The sequence below is a fragment of the Mustela putorius genome, unplaced genomic scaffold (genome assembly GCF_011764305.1).
Source record: "Mustela putorius furo isolate JIRA1106 unplaced genomic scaffold, ASM1176430v1.1 tig00003909_pilon_pilon_pilon, whole genome shotgun sequence".
Lineage (NCBI taxonomy): Eukaryota > Metazoa > Chordata > Mammalia > Carnivora > Mustelidae > Mustela > Mustela putorius.
The window spans coordinates 41,074,491-41,093,702 of NW_025422057.1; the positions used below are offsets into that span (position 1 = coordinate 41,074,491).

Here is a 19,212-nt window from a genome sequence, read left to right on the forward strand (position 1 = left end):
TGAATAGGTCCCAAGAAGTGCATGTTCTTTGTGTGTGTGTGTGTGTGTGTGTGTGTGTGAGAGAGAGAGAGAGAGAGAGAGAGAGAAGGAAAAATATTGAAGTTCAAGGGAAAGAGTATGTTCAGAGATTAGTCTGTTCTTTTTTTAAAAAAGGATATTTCTTATTTATTTGTCAGAGATAGAGAGAAAGAGCACAGGCGGTGGGGGAGCGGGAGGCAGAGAGAGAAGCTTAGCAAGGAGCCTGATGTGGGACCTGATCCCAGGACTCTGGGATCATGATCTGGGCCAAAGGCAGATGCTTCTGACTGAGCCACCCACGTGTTGGAGATTGGTATTTTCTTATCAAGCAGCTTGTTGATTGATATCTCAATTTTGAGATATTTTAATAGTATTTTTTTAATGGGATTCTGACTTCACTTATCATACAGCACATTTAACATTGGGTCATGCCATATAGAGGTTTAAGGATCATGATCACTGAGGAAGAGCAGATTTTTTTCTTTTTCATTTTGTTATAGTAAATGCATGATTTATATTTCTTACCTTTTAAAGACTTTAGGTAGTAAGAGCCTACCTGATGCGTTCAACTCGGGGAATGATCTACGCAACAGAGAAAAAAACAGATATCGGGATATTCTTCCATGTAAGCTAAAAATGGTTTTGATTATTTACTGTTTGTATTTGGGAAAAGATAAAAAGTGGGTTGTGTGGCTTTTAGTACTAGGCGTTTTGACCTGTGACTGTGATGAAGAGCTCTGGCAGCTAGCAGTGGGTAGCCTGGGTATATTCTTCAAGATGCTAGGATACATGTTGAATTTCAAGTCTGGCATTTGAGTAGCTATCATAGTGTTATTTATAGATGTCCCTCAGCCTTGTCCTTATGCACATGCTACTTCTCAGACCATGAACCATCTAAAATATAAAGTCTAGTAGCCTGAGACATCTGTCACTTTTGGTAACCCAACTCTTAATCACCTTCCTTGGCTGTTTTGTTTAGACATACAAATACTATTGGACTCTTCATTTAAAAAAAAAATTATTTATTTTTTAAATTTCTTTTCAGTGTTCCAGAGTTCATTGTTTATGCACCACACTGAGTGCTCCATGCAATATGTGTCCTCCATAATACCCACCACCAGGCTCACCCAACCTCCCACCCCTCTCTCCTCCAAAACCCTCAATTAGTTCCTCAGAGTCTACAGTCTCTCATGGTTCATCTCCCTCTCCAGTTTCCCCCAACTCCCTTCTCCTCCCCATCTCCCCATGTTCTGCATGTTATTCCTTATGCTCCACAAATAAGTGAAACCATATGATAATTGACTCTTTCTGCTTGACTTATTTCACTCAGCAGAATCTCTTCCAGTCCCGTCCATATTGCTACAAAAGTTGGGTATTCCTCCTTTTTGATGGAGGCATAATACTCCATAGTATATATGGACCACATCTTCTTTATCCATTCGTCCATTGAAGGGCATCTTGGTTCTTTCCACAGTTTGGCCACTTTGGTCATTGCTGCTATGAACATTGGGGTACAGATGGCCCTTCTTTTCACTACATCTGTATCTTTGGGGTAAATACCCAGTAGTGCAATTGCAGGGTCATAGGGAAGCTCTATTTTTAATTTCTTGAGGAATCTCCATACTGTTTTCCAAAGTGGCTGCACCAACTTGCATTCCCACCAACAGTGTAAGAGGGTTCCCCTTTCTCCACATCTTTTCCAACACATGTTGTTTCCTGTCTTGCTAATTTTGACCATTCTAACTGGTGTAAGGTGGTATCTCAATGTGGTTTTGGTTTGAATCTCCCTGATGGCTAGTGATGATGAACATTTTTTCATGTGTCTGATAGCCATTTGTATGTCTTCATTGGAGAAGTGTCTGTTCTTGTCTTCTGCCCATTTTTTACATGATTATTTGTTTTGTGTTTTGTGTTGAGTTTGAGGAGTTCTTTATAGATCTGGATATCAGCCCTTTGTCTGTACTGTCATTTGCAAATCTCTTCTCCCATTCCATGGGTTGCCTTTTTGTTGTGTTGTCTATTTTCTTTGCTGTGGAGAAGCTTTTGATCTTTTTTTTTAATTTATTTTTTATTTATTTTCGGCATAAAAGTATTCATTATTTTTGCACCACACCCAGCACTCCATGCAATCCGTGCCCTCCATAATACCCACCACCTGGTACCCCAACCTCCCACCCCCTGCCCCTTCAAAACCCTCAGATTGTTTTTCGGAAGCTTTTGATCTTGATGAAGTCCCAATAGTTTATTTTTGCTTTTGTTTCCTTTGCCTTTGGAGACATATCTTGAAAGAAGTTGCTGTGGCCTATGGCAAAGAAGTTACTGCCTATGTTCTCCCCTAGGATTCTGATGGATTCCTGCCTCACATTGAGGTCTTTTATCCATTTCGAGTCTATCTTTGTGTATGGTGGAAGAGAATGGTTGAGTTTCATTTTTCTACACATAGCTGTCAATTTTCCCAGGACCATTTATTGAAGAGACTCCACCCCCAAACTATTAGAATTCATACAGCAATTCAGTAATGTGACAGGATACAAAATCAATATACAGAAATCAGTTGCTTTCTTATACACTAAGAATGAAAACACAGAAAAGGAAATTAGAGAATTAATTCCATTTACCTTAGCACCAAGAGCCATAAGATACCTGGAAATAAACCTAACCAAAGAGGTAAAGGCTCTGTACTCAAGGAACTACAGAACACTCATGAAAGAAATTGAAGAAGACACAAAAAGATGGAAGACCATTCCATGCTCATGGATTAGAAGAATAAACATTGTTAAAATGTCTTTACTGCCTAGAGAAATCTATACTTTCAATGTCATTCTGATCAAAATTCCACTGACATTTTTCAAAGAGCTGGAGCAAACAATCCTAAAATTTGTATGGAAATAGAAGAGACCCTGAATTGCTAAGGAAATGTTGAAAAAGAAAAACAAAACTGGGGACATCACGTTGACTAGTTTCAAGCTTTACTACAAAGCTGTGATCACCAAGACAGCATGGTTCTGGCACAAAACCAGACACATAGACCAATGGAACAGAGTAGAGAGCCCAGATGTGGACTCTCGATTTTATGGTCAACTAATCTTTAACAAAGCAGGAATAAATATGCAGTGGAAAAAAGACAGTCTCTCCAATAGATGGGGCTCTTTATATCCTTTCTCCTGGACAATAAAACTGCCAGTCTACCCTCCCAAGAGGCTGCTCTTTATGTGTCTCTAAGGACCCTCCACATTGCTTTCCTGTGCTGGGTGAAGCTAATGCCCCTCTCCTCCACAGCCAGTTACTCACAGGATTTCTCTATCTCAGGCCATCCAAAGAGCAGAAACAAAATACAACACATTTTTAATCTTAGGTAGGAAATGTCATTCTATGCCTCACATTTCTTTCAAAGTAAAAAAATTTTCCAAGTTACTTTACCGTTTTTCCTCCTCCATCTTGACCGTTCTCCTTTCTACTCTATCTTATTTAATATAACCACCCTGTTGCCCAAGCGAGAAGACTTTGAGTCACCTGCGATATTTAAAAGTGGTCATAAAGTCCTTTTGATTCTACTTCCTTAATACCTCCAGAATCCGCGCCGCCCCCCGCCCCATCTCTCAGTTCCCATGGCTGCTAACTGACATTCAATCTGCCTGTTTCATCTCTCAGCTGGTCTGTCTTCTTCACTGCCTCCATGCCCATTTACTCACAGCAGCTACCGAAATGATTTTCCTAAAACACAAATCCCTTCCAAATCCTTCTTTGGCTCTCTGTTATTATTGTGGTAAAGCGCTTTAGCAGCATGGCATAAACTTCACTTTTCTTGGCTCAGCTCTTTCACAGACTTCTTTTGGTTTCTGCAATTCCTTCTCTTTCTCCTGTCTCCAGGCCTTTGAACCTACAGTTCTTGCAAGAACCAGCCATCCTCCCTTTTTTCCTGAGGTGATTCTTGCTGTCTTTCAGAGCTAACTCAGCCAGACCTTGTTTTCCTCAAAGCTAGGTTTGACTGTTTTTCCAATAGCCTAATACCATCTTGTGACTGCTCGTCCCAACTTACCAAATTATCTTTTAATTATCTTCTTATGTTCCTGTTTCTCCCACTAGACTTAAGGTGGTTATGATAGAAATTATGGTAGAACAGTGACTGTCATAATCGGATCAATACCTTTATGTTTAGTTGGTTCATCCAGATGTAAAACAACTTTATGATTATAAAATTAATAAGTACCTTCCCAGATAATTAAAATATTTTATTTTGCTACCTTCTCTGGGGAGAATGTACAGAAATACATTGATGAATATTTCTGAAATCATGGTAATGAACCAGCATTAGACATTTTAAGAGATAATGTTAACAATTTGGTGCTACTCTGAGAGATCAAAGTACCTATTGTATAATTCCCATCCCTGTATGTGCAATTATCCCTCAAGAAACCAAATAAATGCAAACAAGCCTTTAAAATGAGGCTCTGGGGGCACGCCTTGGTGGCACAGTTGTTAAGAGTCCAATTCTTGGTTTCAGCTCAGGTCCTGATCTCTGGATCATGAGATTGAGCCCCACATCAGGCTCTGAGCTCAGTGCAGAGTCTGCTTGAGATTCTCTGTCCTTTTCCCTGTGCTCTTCATGCTTGTGCTCTCTCTCTCTCAAAATAAAATTAAAAAAATTTTTTAAAGATTTTATTTATTCATTTGATAGGCAGAGAGGCAGGCAGAAAGAGAGGAAGGGAAGCAGACTCCCTGCTAAGCAGACAGCCCAATGCAGGGTTTGATTCCAGGAACCCTGAGATCATGACCTGAGCCAAAGGCAGAGATTTTAACCCACTGAGCCACACAGGTGCCCCATAAAATAAAAATCTTAAAAAAAAAAGAGGCTCCAGGTATTTTAAGAAGCTTGTTTAAGAATATGGGGTATTTGATATGGCGTTAACTCTTTACTCTGGGTACAACAAGAGTAATAACTAAAGAGAAAAGAGATGCAAAGATATGAACAATAAAATTCAATGATTAAAACTAGGGAAAGTCATGTGAAACTTTTTGCTTTTCTCTTAAAATCAATGGTTATTAAGCCGAGTTCTGTTTCAAAGTTCACTGATTTATCTAACTTATGTCACTGTGTAATTTAATCTCAAATAAGCCTGTTCAAGTGACAGTCATAGAAAGTTTCTTTGATTTCTTTGCCACACATTTCTTGACTTAATAGAGAAGATTCTTAAGGAATCACATGAAGAAAGCCAGAAAAATAATTAATTTTTCCCTCTTTTCAAATGCTGAGAAGACTAACTGGAGGATTCACACATCTTAGGACATTGCAAGTATATGAAGTCCTCACTCTCCATGGCTCCAGTACTCACGAATTTCAGTGAGTGTGTTTAAAGAACTCCAGTCCCTCAACAATATAATTCAAATTTCAGTAATCACAATATATTAACTGAGAGGAATTGCATAAAGTACAAACTTCACGTCTAACTCTTCAGTCTGCAAATCACTATGTAAATAACAGATGCTCATCATGATCACTGAATAATCATGTCACTTCTTTTTTCTTTTTTCTTTTTTACTCCTTTTAAAATATGTCTCCAGTTGGTCACTCTGTATCTTTTGTTCAGCTCATGCACAGAGAGCAAAGCATGTAGTTGTATTGCCTCCTTATTTTTCAGTGATAAAACCTCATTACATTTTATAAAAATGAATTATCAAAAGTTTATTGGTCAACAAAGATGAAATTGAAGCAAAGAAAGGAAAAGTAATAACACTGGGGGTGAAATTCTGATAGAATGTGAATTGTTATAGAAGAAATAGATTATGGAATAATTATAATTTGTCCTATTGATTATTAAGATCTTAAGTATAGCTTCAGCTTGCATGGTCATATTTATGGCCCTATACTACTGTGCAAGGCAGGAAAGGGCCTCATTATGTAGTCCAAGGATTTTTAGGTGTAAAGACAACATCTTGCATTTCTATAACACTTTACAATTTGGCAAAGCATTTTAAAATGCATAATCTTATATAATCTTCATAAAATATCTCTGAAGTAGACCATTGGATAATAATATTAATCATATGGATTCCTTTCAGTTAATATATTGTGATTACTGAAATTTGAATTGTGTTATTCCATAACATAATTAATCCATAATTCCTACTTCATAGCAGAGGGAATAAGCTCTGAGGGTAAAGGTGTTTTGAAAGCTAATAAAGGAGAGGGGACATACCACAGGTCACGTTCTGTAACTTCTGGATGAATACTTTTCTGTTACTTATCTTTTGGTTAGGATCCATTCAGATCTAACTAATAATGATAGTGACTTATATTTCTAGTAGTTTTTCATCTTACAGAGCATGTTTACACTTATATCTCATTAAGTGCTGCCTACAGTCATGTAGATGTAGACGATAATATCTGCATTTAAGATGAGAGTGATGAAGTAAGGATAATTTCAACAAATGGTTCTGGACAATTGTATATTCCTCTACTAAAAAATGAACTATACCCTTACCTCACATCTTATACAAAAATTAACTCAAAATAGATCATAGACCTAATTTGAGTTAAAACCATAAACTTCTGAAGAATACTTGAGAAAAATTTAATGTCCTTGAGTTTGGAATATTTGTTTTTAATAGAACATAAAACCCCCAAACTATAAAAGAAAAAAAAGCAAGTCAGACTTCTTTAATTTAATTTTAAAAATTATATATTGCCCTACAAATATATATATTACCCTTCAAAATTAAAATATATATATTGCCCTTCAAAGTATGCTGTTAGGAAAATGAAAAGGCAAGCAACAGACTAGGAGAAAAATACATTCAAAACATTTATCTGACAATAATATATTTATATATATTTATATATTCTAATATATATAATCTATATATTTTATTTTTTTTATTTTATAAACATATATTTTTATCCCCAGGGGTACAGGTCTAATCTATATATTTTAAATACTGACTTGTATTTAGAATATATAAAGAATTTCTACAACTCAATAAGAGGACAAATAACTCAACAATAAATGAGAAAAAGACTTAAGTGGCTGCTTCAAAGAAGATGTATGGGTGACAAATATTGAAAAGCTGTTCAACGTCATTAATCATTAGGAAAACAAAAAACTATAGTAAGATACACTTCACATCTGCTACAATAGAAGAGTTTAACAATTTCTTATAATATTAAGCATGTGTCTACCACAGGAGTTAGCATTTCTACTCCTGTGTATTTACCTAAGAGAAATTGAAGAATGTATCTACATATAGACACATATATTAATGTTCATATCAGTTTTCTTTGCAAAAGCAAAAACCTGAAAACAACCCAGTATCCATCAACAAAAGAGTGGATAAACAAATTTGGTATGCCCATTCATTGGATAACACTCAGCTCTAAAAAATAGTAAACTAATGATACAGGCAGCAGCAAGGATGAATCTCAAAATGATGTGGAGTGAAAGAAGCCAATCAAAAGAGTATGTACTGTACATTATCGACTGAACTGTGTTATTTCAAGATTCCTTTGTTAAAGTCTTAACTCCTAGTACCTCAAAATGTGACTGTTCTTGGAGATAGGCCTTTAAGGAGGTGATTAAAACAAAATGAGGCCCTTCAGGTCCCTAATCCAATCTGCCTGAAACTCTTGTCAGAAGAGAAGTTAGGACACTTGAAAGACACTAGGGATGTATGGGCACAGAGGAATGTGGGGGCAACATGAGGACACCACAAAAGGCAGGCCTGTTCCAGCCAAGGGGAGGCCTTACAAGAAAGTAACCCTGCTGATGCCTAGGTCTTGGGCTTGTAGCCTCCAGAACTGGGAAAATGTCTGTTGTTTAAACTATCCAGTTTGTGGGTTTTTTTTGTTTTGTTTTAAGATTTTTATTTATTTATTTGACAGAGAGAGAGAGAGATCACAAGCAGGCAGCGAGGCAGGCAGAGAGAGAGAGGAGGAAGCAGGCTCCCTGCTGAGCAGAGAGCCCAATGTGGGGCTCAATCCCAGGACCCTGAGACCATGACCTGAGCTGAAGGCAGAGGCCTAACCACTGAGCCATCCAGGTGCCCCTGTTTTTTGTTATGGCAACATGAGCAGACTAATATGCTGTATTACTCCAATTCTGTAAAATTCTAGAAAATTCAAAGTAATTCATAAAGTTTATCAGTGGTTGCCTTGAGGGCAAGTGTGGAGCAAGCGGGATAGATTACCAAAGAGCATGAGAAAATTTTAGCGGTGATCAATATGTTCAGTTATCTCTCTTGTGGTATTGGCTTCATGGGTGTGCATGTGTAATAATTAGACTTCAATACACTTCTAATATTTTGTATACTTTACCATTATAATATATAAATGGCTAGAAAAATACAACTGTCTATGGGAGAGATTTAATAAGCATCCATACTCCATACATTTGGTGAGGTTAGTGTATATTTGTTTGTTTGTTTTTAAGATTTTATTTATTTATTTGTCATAGAGAGAGAAGCGAGAGCAAGCACAGGCAGACAGAGTGGCAGGCAGAGGCAGAGGGAGAAGCAGGCTCCCCGCCAAGCAAGGAGCCCGATGTGGGACTCGATCCCAGGATGCTGGGATCATGACCTGAGCCGAAGGCAGCTGCTTAACCAACTGAGCCACCCAGGCGTCCCTGTTTGTTTGTTTTTTAAGATTTATTTATTTGAGAGAAAGAGTGTGTGGGGTAGGGCCAGAGGTAAAGGAAGAGAGATAACCTCTAGCAGACTCCCCAGAGAGTGCAGAGCCCAAGTGGGGCCCAGACCCACAACCTGGAGATCATGATCTGAGCCAAAATCAAGAGTCAGACATCCAACCAACTGAGCCACCTGGCACCCCAGTATGTTTGGTTCTATTGCTACTATCACCACTGCCACCAGTAGTAGTAGTAGTAGTAATATGTTTGTATGTACTTGGTGCTGATCTAAGTTCTTCATAGTAGTAAATCATTTAATCCTTACCACAAACCTATGATGTTGGTACTCTTAGTATCTTTGCTTTACAAAAAAATCTAAAATAAATAATTAACTTTCCCCTAGTCAGCACTGCAAATGCGGCAGGTCTAGGTTTCAAACCTATGTTAAACCACTATGTAATAGTGCTTCTGTATATTCCTTTTCCAGACTATTAAAGGATTTTCTTTTGTGCTATATGTTATATTCTATTTCAAGAACCATTTTAGCACATAATGATAGATTCTCATTCTTTATATAGATATAAAACTATATTTTACAAAACTTGTTTCTCTCTACTGTTTCCCTTTCTTTCCATTATCCCTTAATTTGAGGTCTCTGTTCTCATTCATTAGTTGTTTGGTTAGAGACAGGCTATGTAGTTGATATAGTTGCCTCAGACTCTATCTGCGGCTCTCTCTCCCTTTTTTATTTTCTTACCCTGATAAATAAGTATTTTTGTTGATTTTTGAATTGTGGGATTCCAGTCCATTTCTCTTAAGTTTTTCTGAGTGTTACTTCATTGTCCCCCAGCTTCCAGTGTTTTAGGTGAGAAATACAATGGTAATGTGACCTTATTCTATAAAAAACATATTCTTTCATTCTGAAATATTTTAACATTTTGATTTTTTTCCTGGAGTTTGGGAACATTACTCTGCAATTTTCATTTCATTGGTCTTATTTAGAATCTGTGGAGCCCTTTTTTAAAAAAAGATTATTTATTTATTTATTTTACAGAGAGAGAGAGAGAGAGAGAGATCACAAGCAGGCAGAGAGGTGGGGGGAAGCAGGCTCCCTGCTGAACAGAGAGCCTGATGAGGGGCTCAATCCCAGAACCCTGAGATCATGACCTGAGCTGAAGGCAGAGACTTAACCCACTGATCCACCCAGGCGCCCCCTGTAGAGCCTTTTAATCTGCAGACTCAGTCTTCCTTTAGCTTTAGGAAAGATGCTTCAGTTATTTGATAATTGCTCTTCCTCTCTCTGCTCTGTTTTTCTTCTTATGATTTTTAGGGCTGGTCTCTTGGATCTGTTTTCTAAGGCTTTCATCTTTTTCCTATTTATTTCATTGCTTTTGCCTTTCCCTAGTTTTGCATGTACTTTCCTGCCCCCTGTAGTTTTTATCGTTACTTTCTTTCACTTGGTCTCCTAGGGAACTAATTTCAAGTTTCAAGAAAGACCTTCCTCCCTTAAATCATCTACTAAAATTTTTAGCTCGTGTGATGCTTAGTCTCATGTGTCAACTTGGCTAGGCCATACTGCCCAGTTATTTGGTCAAACACTGGTCTAGATGTTGTTGTAAAGGTATTTGTAGATGTATTTAAGTCAGTGAAGTTTGAGTAGTTCAGATTACCTTCTATAATATGGATGAGCTTCATCCAATCAGTTGAAGGTCTTACAAGAAAAAGATTAAGGTACCCCAAGAAAGAAGCCATTTGGCCTCCAGATTGTCTTTGGACTCAAGACTACAAGATCAGTTCTTTTATGGATCTCCAGCCTGACACTCTGCCCTGAAAATCTCAGACTGGTGAGTCCCCACAGTTGTGTGAGCCAATTCCTTAAAATACATCTCTCTTACTGTGTGTGTATGTGTCTTCGTGTGTGTGTGTGTGTGTAGCCTACCAATTCTGTTTCTCTGAGAATACTGACTAAAACAAATTTTGGTACCAAGAATGATTCAAGAGGAACAGAATCTTAAGGAAGAGTTTTATGAAACGTTTTTGTACTCTGATAAAATTTAAAGGCATTAGTAACTCTATTTCTAGTAATAAAGAGAGCAGTGATAATCCATGGTGTGATAATGGCAGTAGAGATACAAAAAATCTCATCCCTGGATATTCCTTCTCAAATACTTACAAGAAGCAAGGTCTGGATGCCTATGTATTCCATACCTTAGAATGTTTTTGTCAAACTAACAAGTGTAATGAGATTGGCTGGTTACTTCTAATTGTCTTGGGCAAAGTAGGGAAAGAAAAGGATGATCTCAGGGATTTGAATTTCTACCCCAAGCACCACATAAATAGCCTACAAGTTTTCATATTTTCCCTGAAAGAAACCCATCTCTTCTGTAAATGACTGACTTAGTATAAATTCCCCACCTTGCAAGTTATTTGCTTTTAAAAGGAAGGCATTGATTGGGAATCAATAGGATTCTGAAAACTAGAATGGAAACATATGGGAAGATCCTGATGAAGATGGGCACATCAAACCCCTAAACACTGAAGAGTCTTCTTTGCCAGTATTTACTCACACTGGCATTAATCTGACATTAATTAGACCAAAAGTCTCACCCTGGTCCACCAGTAAGAGTGGCACTTATGGAAGTCAGATGAGCAACGGGTCTATTGGGGCTTAGCTTGGGTCCATTTCATAGTGGGTCCAATAGATTTTGAGCCACTGTGGTTATTTCTACAGTTATGGAATGTGTAATTGGAATAGACTTACTCAGTAACAAGCAGAAAACCCACACTAGTTCTCTGACCTGTGCAGTGAGGCCAATTATGGCTGTACTTGATAAAGGCCAAGTGTAAGCATGTAGATCTTCTATCTGGGAAAAGAGTAAAGTAAAAGCAATAATGGGTTCCTGAGAGAATGCAAAGAGATTAGTGCCACCATCAAGAATTTAAAAGGTGTGGGGGCACCTAGGTGGCTCAGAGGGTTAACCCTCTGCCTTCAAATTGGGTCATGGTCTCAAGGTCTTGGGATCAAGCCCCACATCAGGCTCTCTGCTGAGAAGAGAGCCTTCTTCCCATCTTCTCTCTGCCTGCCTCTCTGCCTACTTGTGATCTCTCTCTCTCTCTTTCTCTGCATCAAACAAATAAATAAAATGTTTTTTTTAAGAATTTAAAAGATGCAAGGGTGATGATTCCCATAACACCCCTGTTCATCTCACTTACTTCACCTGTGTAAGAAACAAGTGGATCTTGGAGAATGACTGTGGATTATTATAAACATAAGCAGGTGGTGACTCCAACTACAACTGTTGTACCAGATGTGATTTGGTTGCTTTGGAAAATTAGCACATCCCCTGATAGCTGGTGTATATGTACTGATCTGGCAAGTGCTTTTTCTCCATACCTCTTAGTCAAGACCACCAGAAGCAGTTTGCTTTCAGCTGGCAAGGGCAGGAGTACACCTCCACTGCCCCATCTCAGGAACAGATCCATTCTCTAGCCCTGTACGTCATAGTTCCCAGGGATCTTGATTACCTTTCCCTTACTTAAGACATCACACTGGTCCATTATATTGATGACATTATGCTGATTGAATCAAGGGAATAAGAGGTAGCAACTACTTGTTCCAGACTTATCCATAAGACATTTATGCGTCACAGTGGGGAAAATGAGTCCAATGAAAATTCTACCTTAATTGAAAGTTCTAGAGGTCCAGTGGTGTGGGGAATGCCAAAATAATCCCTTCTGAGGAGGAGGAGAAGGTGTTGCATCCGGCCCCTCCTATAGCCCAAAGAGGTACAATGCCTAAGTGACCTCTTTGGACTTTGGAGACAATATATTTCTCATTTTGGTGTGCACCCTAGCTCATTTTACTAAGACTAGTTCTGAGTGAGGCCCAGAATAAGAGAAAGCTCTACAACACATCCAGGCTGCTGTGCAAGTTGCTCTGCCACTTGGACCATATGGTCCAGTGGATGTGGTGGCAGGGGCAGCTAGGGATACTGTTTGAAGCCTGTGATAGGCCCCTACAGGTGAATCTCAGCTCAGGCCATGGGCCTTTAGAACAAAGGCCTGCCAGTCTCTGTATAACTACTCTTGTTTTAAGGAACAGTTTTTGCCTTGCTGTGGCATATTTGTAGAGACTGAACACTTAACCACAGACCATCAAACTGGAAAGTAGAGCGTGCACAGCAGCATTCCATCATCAAATTGAAGTGGTATATACAAGATTGGGTTTGGGCAGGCGTTGAAGGCAGGAACAAGTTAGATGAAGGAGGCAAAATGCCCACCACGGTCCCCATTCCTCTTACATTACCTATTCTCTTTCAGTCTACATCTGTGGCCTCATGAGGAATTCCCTATAATTAGTTGACCAAGGAAGAGACAACTAGAATGTGGTTTACAGATGGTTCTGCACCATATGGAGACACCACCTATAAGTAGACAGCAGCAACACTATAGCCTTTTTGGAGGGGACATCCTTGAAAGACAGTGATGAAAGGAAATATTTCCAAATGGTAGAACTTTTAGCAGTATACTTGGTTGTCCATTTTGCTTAGGTGCAATGGGCAGAGGTACAAATCTGTACCAATCCAGGGACTGTGGCCAGTGGCTTTGCTGGATGGTCAGTGACTTGGAAGGAACATGATTGGAAGGTTGGTTATAAGGAGATCTGAGGAAGAGATGTGTAGATAGACCTCTCTGAATGGGCAAAAACCATGAACATATTTGTGTGATATGTAAATGTTCATTGAAAGGTTACTTAAGGAGAGAATTTTAATAATCAGGTGGATAGAATGACGCATTCTGTGCATACCAGTCAGTCTCTTTCTCAGCCAATCCCATCGTTACCCAATGGATTCATGAACAAAGTGGAAATGATGGTGGGAATAGAAGTTATGAATAAATAGACTCAGCAACGTGAACTTCTAGTCACCAAGGCAGACCTTGTTATGATCACTGCTGAGTGTCCAGTTTGCCCACTACAGATCTCAAAACCGAGGTCCCAACATGACACCGCTTCCCGGGGTGTTCAGCCAATACCTGATGACAGGTTGATTACACTTCTATCACAGAAGGAACAGTGCTTTTTAAAGTGCTTTTCTTTCAGAATAGATACTATATGGATTTGCCTTCCCTCCATGTAGTACTTCTACCAAATCTGCTATCCATGGACACGCAGAATGCCTTATCTAACATCATGGTAGTCCACATGGCATTCTTCTGTCCAAGGAGCTCACCTTAAGTCAAATGGTTTGTGGCAGTGGGCACATGCTTGTGGAATTCACTGGTCTCAACATATTCCTCATCCTTCTGAAACAGCTGGCTTGATAGGGCAGTGAAATGGCTTTTTGAGTGCCAGCTAGGTGGCAGAACCTCAGAGGGCTGGAAGCTTGCATATGCTCCAGATTAGCACCCAGTTTATGCTGCGATTTCTGCCATAGCCAGGATTCAGGAACGAGGCCCAGAACTGGGAGTGGTATGATCCAGTAGCAAAGTTTTGCTTCCTGTGTCTGTGACTTTATGCTCTGCTAGTCCTGTGGTCTTAGTGGCTGTCTTCAGTAATTTTGTTTGGCTTTTGATGTGGTCTTTCCATCCACAAACTTGGTCTTCCTTGAGGGGTAGCAGATCAGGGACTTACTTGTGGACCATGAAGTCTAGAAGAATTGCTGCATTATACAGAACAAATTATTAGCCACTTTGAGTAAGGGTTTCTTCTCTGAAAAGAATGAATAATGTACTTCATTCAAAAGATTGTTTTGAAGTTCAGATGGGTGATATTCGCAGAGCGCATACATGTTGCCTGGACCTGGAGTGGATGTTTGCATTAAATTCTACAGTCGTCTCTCCTCTTGGGGGAACATTTCTCCTATGATCGCTTGAGTTCTTTTTTTCCTGCTGTGTATTCCATAGTTTGCTTCTGAAATTCCCTTTATGTATTTTCTTTACATGCTCTGTATGCTTTAACATTTTAATATTGTCATCATGTTTTTTGTCTTTTTTCCTGAGTTATGGAAAAATTCCTTGAGCCAGTTTTCTAAATCACTGATTTTTTTTTTCCATTCACTACTACTTCAGAAGTTTCTTTTTTAAATTTATTTTCAGCATAACAGTATTCATTATTTTTTCACCACACCCAGTGTTCCATGCAATCCATGCCCTCTATAATACCCACCACCTGGTACCCCAACCTCCCACCCCCCTGCCACTTCAAACCCCTCAGATTGTTTTTCAGAGTCCATAGTCTCTCATGATTCACCTCCCCTTCCAATTTCCCCCAACTCCCTTCTCCTAACTCCCCATGTCCAATTGAGTGATTGTGATTTTTATTTGAAAGCAAGCTGTTATTATTTTAGATTGTTTAATTTTCACACATTTAACCTCTTTTTTAAAAATAAAAAATGCTTTCTGCTATAAAGTAGTATATGTTCACTATAAAAATTTAGATTATAAAATAGCCACTATTGTGAAGTGTGTAAACCTGGTGATTCATAGACCTGTACCCCTGGGGATAAAAATATATGTTTATAAAAAATAAAAAATTAAAAAAAAAAAAAAAAAAAAAAAATAGCCACTATTTTATTTATTTTTTAATTTATTTTCACATTTTGTCATTAGCCAATACCTGACAGGTTTATTATTATATGTTTGTATATGATGTATTTGTATATATGTCTATATATGTGTACATACATACATGTGAAAGATCTCACTGTAATACTTTTGTTACCTCTTTTATAATTTAATAATATAACATGTCAGTAACCATAGATGTATGTTATTCTTTTAAATAATAATATTCTTTCAGATTTTGTTTTAAATAAATATAGGATTTTTTAAAAGTATTCTTCCCTCTTATAGAAAGGAAAACATTTGATATGATTTTTAAAAATTGTCTCTTTTTGTGAGGAACTGGCTATCTTTATATATCTAGTGATTGTATTTCCAATTTGTTCATATTTACAAGGGGAAGTTTACATTTGCTGTGTTGGAATCTGAGAAGAGTTCTGTCAGAAACTATGTAAGGCCCTGTTTAGTTACCTTGGACATACTCTGTTGGCCAGATAAGTGGTCCACAAGACCCTTGAGCAATAGAGAGGGGCTACTGGTGAGACTACTGCATGGTAGGGAAGGTCCATCCTTCACTGAGGGCATTTATTGTCTGTGTAGAAGCAGTGGTCAAGCCAGAGATCCACCTGTCTATATAGAATGAAAAAAGAGCTCTGGGCCAAGTGATATTTATGAGTAGGCCAAGTAGTGGGATTCCTCTTTCATATTTGTTGCAAGAGTCCATGTTAGGTGAGTTCCATGTTACTTGGACCAAATCCCTTCATAGCACCATTTTGCCACAATATCTTTACTTTGATTAGCATGCTGCTTCACCTAGTGAATGGTGAGGACGGACATAAAAGTTGGCTGCCATGTACTAGGGACATTGGTAGAACTCCATTAATCCTTGGATCTGCACCTGACCAACTATCGTAGTTTGTTTGTTTGTTTGTTTGTTTTGCTGGCCCCTACAGCTCTGGGCTTTCAGGTTCTCTGGATTTGTAGGAGAATTGCATTCACTTACTCCCTCAGACAGGGTTCCTCCTTTGCTGTGTTCATTTGCAGACTAGTAGGTAACTCCCTTGGTTTAATCCTACCTATGCCATACCTAACAGAAATCTTCCAAAGTGTCTGGACACTGATGGCATCTATCTCTCTTTCGGAGAAGCAGATAAAAACAAAAAACATTCCTCATTGTGCATTTTGTAGGTAATGCTAACAGGTTTGGGGGAGGGGGAAGAATTTAAATTCATGGACTCATATAACTCCTCTTACACCATCTTGTATCCTGGTCAAAGAGAGAAATGGATTTACCAGTATGAAATACATTCATGAATCTGGGTGTATTATATCTCCTACTTTTCCTTTATCTACCAGATATTTCTGTTTTTATGACAGATGATTCAACACGTGTTCCTCTTGGAGAAAACAAGGACTACATTAATGCTAGCTATATTAGAATAGTCAATTCTGGAGAAGAGTATTTTTATATTGCTTCACAAGGACCACTGCCAAGTACCACAGATGACTTTTGGCAAATGGTTTTAGAGAATAACTCTAATGTTATTGTTATGATAACCAGAGAGATAGAAGGTGGAATTATCAAATGCCACCATTACTGGCCCATTTCTATGAAGAAGCCTATGGAATTGAAAAATTGTCGCATCTTCCTGGAGAACTATCAGATACTTCAATATTTCATCATCCGAATACTTCAAGTTGTGAAGAAGTCTGTAAGTTTAAAAAAAAATCAGTAGGAGTGATATTAAGATAAGCCACCTGTCAGGATGAGGAGTTAGGATTAGGATGTGTTATAGATTGGGGATACTTTTTTGAGTAACTTATTTTTAATGCTCCCTGATACCAGAAACTAAGACACCACTGTGTCTGCTTCTTAACCAAACTGACTGGAGAGATGAAAAACCTAAACAGGGGAGGTGGGGCAGGGAGCAACAGTATTGGAAGTTGCCTAATCCTGGGATGTCCTTTGGCTGCTTCTGTTGAGTGTGACAGAGGTGTATGGAGTCTTTAAGGTATATTTCTAACCACTGTGTCAGGTACAATCACAGCCGTACTGATTATTGGAGACTTGGGTATGCTTACTGATACTTTCAGTTACTGTGCTCCATGGTAATGAGGGATGCTTTGAAGGCCTGGAAGGGAAGTACGTAGCTTCATGTATGGCTTGGGGGAAGGTTTGCTGGAGGAGGGAACATATGGATTGAGAACTACTCAAATGAAAAAGATGGAAAGAAAAAGTAGGTAATCAAGATCTAAAATAGCATGGGGGTATATATAGAGGATTGCAAGTAATTAAGTGTTTCAGGAAGGTAAAAGTTTAATGCCAAGGAATAATGAGAGGTGAGATGAGGCTATAGAAAGTAAGCAGGGAGCAGTCAGAACATGAAATATCTTGGATGTTGGCTAAGGAGCACAAACTTCTTTATGAAGATAATTAGGAGACATTGAAGAATTTCAATAAGCAGGTGCCATGATCAGTCAAGGCAGTTGTTATTGAGATGGAAAGCAGAGACTTTGGTGTTTTTTCATATCAGATTGGCTGACTTATATGGGGCTTATGACTCGTAACTTTTTTTTTTATGAGCAGTCAAAATTAAGCTATCCAATACAATAGTTACATGTGGCTATTTAAGCTTAAATTTAATTCAGTGTCTCACTTACAGTAGCCATATTTCTAGTGTTTAGTTACATGTCACTAGTGGCTATCATATTGGGCAGCACAGATTCAGAACATTTGCATCATTGTAGAACGTTCTCTTGGGAAGTGATGATTTCTAAAATCCAAAACTCATAAATTTCTTGCTTTAATAGATTCAAAAAATATAAAAGGAATGGTTTATAGGAGAAAGTGATGAATTCCATTGCTCTGAGTGGATTTAATTAGCAAGTAGGTGATACATGTGTTTGAGAGGAATGAAGGGGATGAGAGTTAAACAAGAAGTCTGTTAAGAGTGATGAGTTATCACCAAAGAAGTTGATTGGAGTCCAAACAATAACTAAGAAAAAGGTTGCTGGAAGTGCTGAAGTTGGAACCCATAAATTTTCAATAGCAATAAAATATATACCTACATGATTATTTTCTTCCCAGCAGCCTAACTATGGGATTCCTGAGCACAGGTTATGGAACTTACCCAGATGTTGTCCACTACGTGTGGTAAGATTCAAAGGATGAAGGGTGTTAACGATTTGGTAGGAACATGATTCAGATAATCAGCCATGAAGTCTAAATTTAGGGCCACAAATGGAACCACGAGCCAGTCAAGTAAGAACGAGTGGAGGACATAAAGGACAGAGGAACTCCATTTGGTCACATTGTTGTTGGAGTAGGAGTGAGGCACAAATGAAGTGGTAGCAGATGATCTTCTGGTCAGAAACTGATGTTGGAGTTTAAAAACTGGAAAATTTTTGATACTGGACATTATAGGTAATGATAAGTTCAGGGAGTGACCATCACTGTGAGGAGTAGAAGAAACGAGTAGTCTCCTTTGCAAGAGAGAAATATAAGTGCTCTGAGGTTAGAGTGTCCGTTGGGCTGTTGAGACTTCAGGTTTGCCCTGGATGATGTCAGAGCATGTGGGAGAGGGAAGGTCAGGGTCTTCAGTAAATGTGGCAGATGGACTGGAGGCTAAAGCCACTGGGTCATAGCAATGAGAGGGTGAAGGTATGAAGCTAAAGGGTATGAGACTCAAAAGGGAGTGGGGTTTTTCACAAGAAGAAATGGTGGATGGGAAACAGGAATGGGCAGCAAGGAGTACCCAACCTAATCTCTACGCTCTGTGGGACCTGGAGATGGGAGAATAGGTGGCCTCCATGGCGGGGTTGGGGTGGGGGAGAGGCTGCAGAGAAAGAAGTGCTGTGAGGCAAGGAAGGAAATGGAGGAAGCATTTAGGGAAATGAAAAGGATTTCAAAGAGTTTACTATGAGATGGGGCACCTGTGTTCAAGGGGAGAGGCTGACAAGTTAAAGGAGTAGGGTGGGAGGGAAAGATAGAATTGAAAAGTATGAGGAGGATCTGCGC

The 19,212-nt window shown here is 38.7% G+C and overlaps 1 protein-coding gene across 6 annotated transcripts in view; it reads left to right on the forward strand.

Moving 5' to 3' along the window:
- The window catches only part of FRMPD2 (FERM and PDZ domain containing 2), a 219,170-nt gene that overhangs the window by 187,355 nt on the left and 12,603 nt on the right, over positions 1–19,212 (forward strand). For all 6 annotated transcript variants that reach the window (XM_013063166.2, XM_013063170.2, XM_045068704.1 and 3 more), the window contains 2 exons: positions 553–643; positions 16,572–16,906. In XM_013063166.2, coding sequence (XP_012918620.1) covers positions 553–643; positions 16,572–16,906 — 426 coding nt within the window. The remainder of the gene's footprint in view (positions 1–552; positions 644–16,571; positions 16,907–19,212) is intronic.